General features: G+C 33.2%; 1 protein-coding gene across 1 annotated transcript; it reads right to left on the reverse strand.

Annotated features, from left to right (window-relative positions):
* Positions 1–251: 251 nt before the first annotated feature.
* Positions 252–9,028, reverse strand: hccsb (holocytochrome c synthase b). Its single transcript, XM_067378023.1, has 7 exons — positions 8,937–9,028; positions 6,560–6,694; positions 6,344–6,477; positions 6,110–6,258; positions 3,635–3,754; positions 1,270–1,356; positions 252–1,175 (listed from the first exon to the last, which is right to left on the reverse strand). Exons 2-7 carry the CDS (start codon positions 6,678–6,680, stop codon positions 977–979), a joined length of 810 nt encoding a protein of 269 aa, XP_067234124.1. The 5' UTR covers positions 6,681–6,694; positions 8,937–9,028; the 3' UTR covers positions 252–976.
* Positions 9,029–10,411: the final 1,383 nt, after the last annotated feature.

Here is a 10,411-nt window from a genome sequence, read left to right on the forward strand (position 1 = left end):
CCAATGATTCATGACTATTTCATAGGAAGCTAAAAAAACATGTTAAATGTCATCCTTAACTGGGTAAGATGACTGTAAAACATAAAGGCTTAGGTGATTGTGGAAATGATCACTATCAATCACCATCACCGATAAAACCATAATGAAAGAAATTACATTTTCTGAGGAAAGGGCACCACCTGCTGGAGTGATCTAGCAAAAGTAAAAAGTTGACAGCCAAGCAAAACTACGGGAAACGTGTACTTGAGCACTGTTGATTTACTTTTTGAATTGTAATTTGGTACAGGTCAGATTTAAAACAAAAGAAGTGGGTTACAAATTGTATTTAATTAGAGAAATTGTTTTCAGAAACACTCACTCAAAGAGAACACAGTCAGCAACACATTAGCATACACACACACAGACAATAATGAAGCAGTTTGCTCAAAATAAATAAACCCAAAACAGCAGGTATGAGAAATTACAACATTTTAAAACTGAACCTGACAGTGGGATGAATATGGAATAGCTGAACAAGGGCTTTTAATAAAAAAGCCACAATTTTATATGCTTTATCAGATCAATTTCATTCATTAGCAAAGGCCACCAAACCGTTTCGCAGAGCTAAAAAATGCTAACAGCTGCCAGTCGCTCTACACATGAACTAAAACACTCAATAATCAGCCTTTGAAAGAGAAAAAACAGCGGATATGTTTAACCTGTGAGTAAGATCAGATAGCAAGCTTTCAATTTCATAATCATCACTCGAAAAGTAGAAGAGATGCTTGCCGATGATGAATTCAGAACCTCATCAGAAAAAAAAAAAAAAGAAAAAAAGAAAAAAAAGAGAACCTGTAAGTTCCTCGATGTGCAATAATTTGCAAGGATTCATGTTAAGTCAGAACCAGTGTCACAGCATGTAGAATGCAGATTCTAGTATATTGGCACCAGTGTCTTATAGTGGTGCAGAAATTATAAAACTGTGTTGGGATGGATTCTACGATGTCCAGCGCCACCAGGCCACCTTCATCCGATCCCAGACGGCCCCCATAGAATCGATGGCCGGACGCACGTCCAGGATGGAGAACTGGTAGGTGTCTTTATCAATGTCCCCGTCGTAGTAGTCAATGACATAGCGGACTTCCTTTCCACACCGATCTACGATCCAATCGTGTCGGTCGAAAGGCAATTCATATCTAGAGAGAAGGAAAGCAGAGAGAAATCAAGCACTCTGCAGTGTCTTAAACACAAAAAGAGAAGGATCCTTTGGGATTGACTTTTATATCTCACCCCATCCAGTGACGTATTCTGGCTCTGGGTGAAAACTCTTTGGCTTTGCCCCCGAATCTCTTCAGAGATGGACCGCATGGACACTCGCTGCCAAAAACAAACGTATTTGAAACTAACAGTAGTCTAGGGCGCTATGCTCATTCTTGCATACTTGGCAGTTTGTAAAAAAACAAAGCAGATCACACTGCCAGTGACCATCAAATGACAAACAGAAGGAGACTAACACGATATTATCACCTCGTTTATCTGGCAGCAACGGGACAGCAGAGGTGATGATGCAGCTTTTATGTGATTAAATTTGTTTGGCATCACAAGTTATTTTATTATTTCTGCTAACAATATAAAAACTGCATTGGAACACATTGTAGTACAGCACAAAGTCTGTTAAAGGCGGCATTTATTTAATCAAAACTACTGCATTCATTTGATTTAAAACAACTTCTTTAGTAAAAACACTAATATATGGAAGCTTGTTTCCGCAACTAAATAAAAATTCAAAATGATAATTGTGACTTTTTTTCTCACATTTGCGAGATTATATCAAACAATTCTGACTTCTTTTCTCAAAATTGCGCGTTATATACTCACAGTTGCGAGACAAACTCGCAATTCTGACTTTTTTTCTCGCAATTGCAAGTTATAAAAAACAATTCTGAAGAAAAAAAGACTGATTTTTATCAAAATTGCAAGTTTATATCTCGCAATTCTGACTTTATAACACAATTCTGACTTTAAAACTCACAAATGTGTTTATATATCACAATTCAGACTTTTTTTCTCACATTTGCGAGATTATATCTGACAATTCTGACTTTTCTCAGAATTGCACGTTATATACTCACAATTGCGAGACAAACTCGCAATTCTGACTTTTTCCCCTCACAATTCTGACTTTTCCCCCTCACAATTCTGACTTTTCCCCCTCGCAATTCTGACTTTTCCCCCTCGCAATTCTGACTTTTCCCCCTCGCAATTCTGACTTTTCCCCCTCGCAATTCTGACTTTTTCCCCTCGCAATTCTGACTTTTCTCGCAATTGCAAGTTATAAAAAACAATTCTGAGGGAAAAAAGACTGACTTATCAAAATTGCAAGTTTATATCTCGCAATTCTGACTTTAAAACTCACAAATGCGTTTATATATCACAATTCAGACTTTATAACACACAATTGCAACTTTATATCTCGCAATTCTGACTATAAAGCTATTCTGACTTTATAACTCACAAATTTGAGTTTATATCTCATAATTCTGAATTAATAACTCGCAATTGCTAGTTTACATCACGCAATTCTGACTTTATAGCACGCAACTGCGACTATATCACACAATTCTGACTATAACTCAATTCTTACTTTATAACTCGCAATTGTGAGTTTATATCATGCAATTCTGAGAAAAAAAGTCAGAATTGTAAGATAAAAGTAGCAAGTAGCTTTTTTATTTTTTATTCAGTGGCTGAAACAAGCTTCCATACTAATATTATTAGGGCTGCAACGATTAATCGCGATTAATCGTTTGCAAAATAAAAGTCTGTGTTTACATAATATATATGTGTGTGTGTTCTGTGTATAATAATTATGTATATATAAATACACACATATACAGGTATAAAGTTTAGAAATATATGCAAGTATTATAAATATATATATTTATATATTTTATATTACATATAAACATAAATATTTTATATATAAATATAATTTTTTTCTTAAATATATACATGAATGTGTGTGTATTTATATATACATAATTATTATACACAGAACACACACACATATATATTACGTAAACACAGACTTTTATTTTGCAAACGATTAATCGCGATTAATCGGTGCAGCCCTAAATATTATTAAACATTATTACAATTTAAAATAACTTTTCTATGGAAGATTGATTCCATCATGGAATAAAAAAAGATGATTGTGACTTTTTATCTCGCAATTTTGACATTTTTTCCTTGCAAAAAAGTTTATATCTCACAACAATGAGGAAAAAAAGTCAGAATTGTGAGATATAAAAAAAAAAAAATACAAAAAACTTTTTCCCTTGCAATTGTGATATCTCACATATTGTTTATATCTCACAATTAGGACTTTTTTTACTCAGAATTGTGATATACACACTTGGAATTGTGAGTTATAAACTCCATATTCTGAGATATATACTCATAATTGCAAGGAAAAAAGTCAGAATTGTGTGATAAAAAGTCGTTTTTGTTTTCTACTCCGTGCCGCAAACAAGCTTCCATAGTTTTCTATTTAAATACATTTTAAAATGTAATTTATTACATTAAACAGCATTGCTCTCTGAATCATTGATTTCAGTCACTTATCGTGTAAAAATGAGAGTTGTGTTGCAGTCACCTGGCATGAAGAGCTTCCCACTTCAGGATTTCCTGCCAGGCTTGATCGTTGTTACGATTGTGGATCTGGATTATATTGGACATGTCTTCGGGAGCGAGACTGTCATCCTTCCAGCGCCAGCTAGCATAACAACAAATAGCAATTAATTATTTACAGTAATTCATGACAAAAAAACACGGATTTTCCTTCCATAATGTGCAAAACATGAGCATGTCTTGTCTGTGAAGTATCTAAAATAATTGTTCTGTACCAACACTTAGTAGGCAGCATTTAAAGGAATCATAGGAATCACTCCTGACATTGAGAAAGCAAACATAAGGCAGCATCTAACATATCCTGCCTGGATAGACATAGATAGGACTGGATAGGATCATCCTTCCATTCCAAAATGTCCATAAAGTTTTCATAAAATAGTCCATATGATTCTATATGTGTAATATTCAGCCTTCTGCTCTTAAAGGGATAGTTCACCAAAAAATGGATATTCTGTCATCATTTAGTCACCCTCATGTTGTTCCAAACCTGTATGAGTTTCTTCTGTTGAATACAAAATAAGACGTTTTGAAGAATGTTGGTAACCAAACAGTTGATGGTAGCCACTGATTGTTTGGAACAGCTTTAGAATGAGTAAATGATGAAAATTTTTACTTGTGGGTAAAATCCAAGGCGACAACTCAGCCAAGAAAAATGCAACATTTGTATATTATATTATATTATATTATATTATATTATATTATATTATATTATATTATATTATATTATATTATATTATATACAGTCCAAAAGTTTGGAACCACTAAGATTTTTAATGTTTTTAAAAGAAGTTTCGTCTGCTCACCAAGGCTACATTTATTTAATTAAAAATACAGTAAAAAACAGTAATATTGTGAAATATTATTACAATTTAAAATAACTGTGTACTATTTAAATATATTTGACAAACTAATTTATTCCTGTGATGCAAAGCTGAATTTTCAGCATCGTTACTGCAGTCTTCAGTGTCACATGATCCTTCAGAAATCATTCTAATATGCTGATTTGCTGCTCAAGAAACATTTATGATTATTTTCAATGTTGAAAACAGTTGTGTACTTTTTTTTTTTCAGGATTCCTTGATGAATAGAAAGTTCAAAAGAACAGCATTTATCTGAAATACAAAGCTTCTGTAGCATTATACACTACTGTTCAAAAGTTTGGGGTCAGTAAGAATTTTTATTTTTATTTTTTTGAAAAGAAATTAAAGAAATGAATACTTTTATTCAGCAAGGATGCATTAAAATCAATCAAAAGTGGCAGTAAAGACATTTATAATGTTACAAAAGATTAGATTTCAGATAAACACTGTTCTTTTGAACTTTCTATCCATCAAATAATCCTGAAAAAAATATTGTACACAAATATTTTGTACAATTGTACACATTAAATGTTTCTTGAGCAGCAGATCAGCATATTAGAATGATTTCTGAAGGATCATGTGACACTGAAGACTGGAGTAATGATGCTGAAAATTCAGCTTTGCCATCACAGGAATAAATTACTTTGTGAAATATATTCAAATAGAAAACAGTTATTTTAAATTGTAATAATATTTCACAATATTACTGTTTTTTACTGTATTTTTAATTAAATAAATGTAGCCTTGGTGAGCAGACGAAACTTCTTTTAAAAACATTAAAAATCTTAGGGGTTCCAAACTTTTGGACTGTACTGATTATATATATATATATATATATATATATATATATATATATATATATATATATATATATATATTTTTTTTTTTTTTTTTTTTTATAGTAAATAAACAAATATATTTATTTTTAATATATAAACAATATTTATTTAAATTTGGGGTCAGTATGATTTTCTTTGTCTTTTTTTAAAGACATTAATACTTTTATTCAGCAAGGATGTATTAAATTGATCAAAAGTGATAGATTGATAGAATGATTTCTGAAGGATCATGTGACACTGAAGACTGGACTAAAGACATTTTGCAATCACAGGAATAAATTACATTTTAAAATATAATAAAACAGAAATTATAAAGTTAAAATGTTATTTTTAAGAAGTTAAAAAGTTATTTTAAGTTGTTATAATGCTTCACAATGTTACAGTTTTTACTGTATTTTTGATCAAATAAACACAGCCTTGTGTGATTATCTAATATAAACTTACGAGATTTCTTTCAAAAACATTAAAAAAATCTTACTGACCCCAACTTTTTGAATGGTAGTGCATACGTCCTAGCTCATGCAAAACCATTGTGTTCTCTTTCTTGACATTGGAGAATAAAGTACAATTTTTTCTATCTGGGTAATCAAGCTACAGCACTCACAGACTTCCTGAAACTAAGCCAAATAACATATCGGCTCTCCGAAACATGAACAGGATGTATTCTGGTTTTAAAACATGAATTTAGGAATCTTTATACAAACGTATACTTTGTACATAGTACAGCACGCCAAAACTCACCCCTTCCGCAGCATGGCATTCCAGAACATCTGTTCCGAAGGATAGACCCAGTTCTGTTCTGTGCCTGCTCGTGGGATTTTAGACTCCTCTCTTTTCATGGACAAAGGGAATGGCTGGTCCGGGGCGGGCACCTGGTTTGGAGGGGGCATCTGTGGTACACATAAAAGCAACATTAACATGCATAAGCCAAAAACAAAAACCACATCATCTTATTCAGGGATGTGCCCAGCTCACCATATTTGTGGGATCGATAGCTCCTTCAGAAGCTCTCATGGGACATTCGACAAATTCATAAGCTCTCTCCTGGTGTGGCGGACTGGCCGGAGGCGTCTGAGCCTGATGCATCGGGCACTCAGGAGGCGGAGAGCCTGGGTTTATATTGCACATTACGAACTATTACATACAATCTGCTGATATCCAGCTCATGATAACAGATCGAGTGTGACTCACTTTTAGGGGCCTCTTGATGCATGGGACACCCAGGGGGCGGGGACATCCCACCAAAATGAGGCGTTGACATTGCAGACTCTGCCTGGATATTGGGGGCAAGACTGGATACAGATGCACCCATGATGAACAACGGTGCTGAAGAGATGAAGAGATCAAGGACATTACAATGGAGCTCAAGCACACATTTTTGCATCATTACTTGTGTTATGAAGTTCAAAATCTATATCACATGACTATTTGAAAACATGTGGCTGAATGATGTTAATGGAGTAGGTCAAACACACTGTTTATTCATCCTCACGAGTTTCTTTCCTCTGTTGAACACAAAAGAAGATACTTTGAAGAATGTTGGTAACCAGACAGTTGATGGACCCCATTGACTTCCATAGTATTTTTTCCTACTATGGAAGTCAATAGCTACCATCAACCAACATTCTTCAAAATATCTTCTTTTGTGTTCAACAGAAGAATCTCACACAGGTTGGAACAACTTGAGGGTGAGTAAATGATGACAGAATTATGACAATTTTTGGGTTGACTATCCTTTTAAAGGGTTAGTTCACCCAAAAATGAAAATTCTGTCATTTATTACTTACCCTCATGCCGTTCTACATCTGTAAGACCTTCGGAACACAAATTAAGATATTTTAGTTGAAATCCGATGGCTCGGTGAGGCTTGCATTAACAGCAATGGCATTTCCTCTCTCAAGATCCATTAATGTACTAGAAACATATTTAAATCAGGTCATGTGAGTACAGTGGTTCAATATTAATATTATAAAGCGACAAGAATATTTTTGGTGCGCCAAAAAAACAAAATTTCAAAACACTGCTTCAGGAAGCATCGGAGCACAATGAATCAGCGTGTCGAATCAGCAGTTCGGAGCGTCAAAGTCACGTGATTTTAGCCGTTGGCAGTTTGACACGCGATCCGAATCATGATTTGATATGCTCATTAATTTGTGCTCCGAAGCTTCATGAAGCAGTGTTTTGAAATCAACAACCACTAAATAAGTGGGGGGTTTTTTTTGGCACACCAAAAATATTCTTGTCGCTTAATAATATTAATATTGAACCACTGCACTCACATGAACCGATTTAAATATGTTTTTAGTACATTTATGGATCTTGAGAGAGATACCTTATTTTACCTTATTCACCTGGGGTGTCTCGCCTTAAGAATTGCAAAAATGTTATTTTTTTTTTTGTATTACAAGTTTTCTGAAATGTTTAAATATGCAAACAAGTCATTAATTAAATATGCACTAATTTGCATACATTAAGCCAGAAAAACACATTTTCACCATTTTTAGGAATAAATTGTATAAATTAGGCACATTATATATATAAAAAACCCTCTGTAAGCACCTTCAGAATACAGATGGGAATAAAACTGTACATTTTGGTGTATGTTCGCGTTACTGAAGTGGAGCTTTCGGCAGGAATTTTGAGAAAACGGCCTTTAAAGATATGTACTGTAATTGATATCTACAGATGCAGATAGATAGTGTATTTTTGATATCTGAAACAACACTTTATGAAAAGTGCCAAAATCTCAAAATTGACAAATACATGTCATTGCTGGCTATGCAGGCCTCACAGAGCCATCGGATTTCAGCTAAAAGATCTTAATTTGTGTTCCGCAGATGAACGAAGGTCGTACGGGTGTGGAACGTCATGAGGCTGAGTAATAAATTAAAGAATTTTCATTTTTGGGTGAACTAACCCTTCAAGTCTAATTTGTGGGGTTTTAATATGTGTATATTCAAATTTAGTGTGTTGTGTTTAGTTATGAAAAGAAGTGGCATTTGGAATAGCTTGTGTCAAACCTCACGTGAGACAGTTTGATGTGCCATATTTGAATATAGGAAAAATTATCTATTATTCCTCATACAAAGCTATCATATTGTTTTAGATGACTTGGAATATATAGCACCAATGATATGAACTATTGTTATGGTGCTTTTTATGGACATTTTTGGAGCAGGTCACCATTCAATTTGATTTTTTATTTATTTATTTTTCTGTAAAATAGCATAAATATTCTGTCTTACACATTCAGAACAATATTACAGTGCTTTTTTTCACTATTCTCAAACGTGAACTTTAAGAGACAAACACACTATATCGTCAGTGAGAGTACATCTAAAATAATTTATATACTATATTTAAAAAAAAAAAAATCAGACTTCTACCAATCCCAAAATGTAAGAGTTACAAAATAAGTTACATAACATCATCCATACAGTCATGTAAAACACTGAACACCAAATCACATATTCCACTACAAACTGCACTATAACATAACCAGCTTTCAAATCTCTTCACATAATAATCTCGAGCATTGAGGAGCTACAGATATGAGAGCATAACTCACCTTATTGTGTCTCTTATGTGAAGATCGGACGCTCTGCAATGTCAACGTGCACCGCTACTTCCGCTACATCCAGCATGCACTGCGTGCGGGGCGGGACCGAGGCGTAGCTCATAAATATTAATTAGATACATGAATATGTCCATGTGCTTTTCTGAGAAATCATTTCCCCCCCGGTTTCACAGAGTGCTTAAGCTAGTCCTAAACTAAAATGCATATTTGAGCAGTTTTAACTGAAAGTAACTTGCACTGACATATCTTAAAATATGTCAGAGCCATTGTTTTGTCTCAAATGCAGACATTTTTCTACGTTTATAAAAGCTACTTAAATGTCCTTATTGAACTAACTAGCCTAAGCCCTGTCTGTGAAACCAGGCTATTGTTTGCCTATTTAAGTTAGGAGTTTTCATGGAACATTATTTAAATTAATTAATAACATTAATAATAATTATGTAGAATCTTTAAATGTAATATATGTTCTGTGTGCTTTCTAGTGCACTAAAAACCATGATTAAGTTGAAATAATAATAAATTAAGGCAAGACTGGTGAATAGGGTAAAAACAATTAACTTAAAAATATCACTATACTTCCCTAGTTGATTACAGGCACTATACAGGCAAAAACAGTTTTTTCAGGATCCTGTCAATTTTGAGATTTTGCACTTTTTGGCTTTTCATAAAGTGTTTTTTCAGACTGGTGGAAAGAAAATATCCAAAATACACTTTTAAGTGTATATTTTATAGCACTTTATCTATTTGCATCTATAGATTTCAATTACAGTAAATACCTTTAAAGGCCGTTTTCTCAAAATGAGTTTTTTCTCCTGCTCTGAGACAGAAATCTCCACTTCAGCAGAACTTATTTACACCAAACTTTACAGTTTTATTCCTATCTATATTCTGAAGGTTTTTAACGAGGGATTTGTTGATATATATAATTTGCCTGATTTTATACGACATTTTATTCCTAAAAAATGGTGAAAATATTTTTTTTCTGACTTATGGAGTGATAAAAAGAGATATCCAAAATTCCCTCTGTAAAAACCTTTGAATTTAATATGTCCAAAAAATTAAATGAGAACTTTGAACCTGACTTTATCCAACATTCAGATTTTTGTTCTAGAAATGTAAGCAAATTAGCGCATTTTTAATTAGATAATGCCTCATTTGCATATTTAAACATTACATTTTAGAAAACTTGTAATACAAAAAATGTTTGCAATTTTTAATGTAATCAATCACCTAGTATGGTGATATCAATTAGTTATTTTTTTTACCCAATTCACCTGGGGTGTCTTGCCTTAAGAATTGCTGAAATGATTAAAGTTTTCTGAAATGATTAAATATGCAAACAAGTCATTAATTAAATATGCACTAATTTGCATACATTAAGCCAGAAAAACACATTTTCACCATTTTTAGGAATAAATTGTATAAATCAGGCATATTATATATAAACAAACCCCTCTGTAAGCACC

Source organism: Chanodichthys erythropterus, chromosome 23 (genome assembly GCF_024489055.1).
Source record: "Chanodichthys erythropterus isolate Z2021 chromosome 23, ASM2448905v1, whole genome shotgun sequence".
NCBI lineage: Eukaryota > Metazoa > Chordata > Actinopteri > Cypriniformes > Xenocyprididae > Chanodichthys > Chanodichthys erythropterus.

Excerpts from the sequence above, each read along its gene's own strand:
- hccsb (XM_067378023.1), bottom strand. The coding sequence starts at position 6,680 with ATGGGTGCATCTGTATCCAGTCTTGCCCCCAATATCCAGGCAGAGTCT. Across the intron at positions 6,259-6,343 it reads CTATCGATCCCACAAATATG|ATGCCCCCTCCAAACCAGGT; the intron begins GTGAGCTGGGCA and ends TGTGTACCACAG. Across the intron at positions 3,755-6,109 it reads AATGCCATGCTGCGGAAGGG|CTGGCGCTGGAAGGATGACA; the intron begins GTGAGTTTTGGC and ends TTGTTATGCTAG.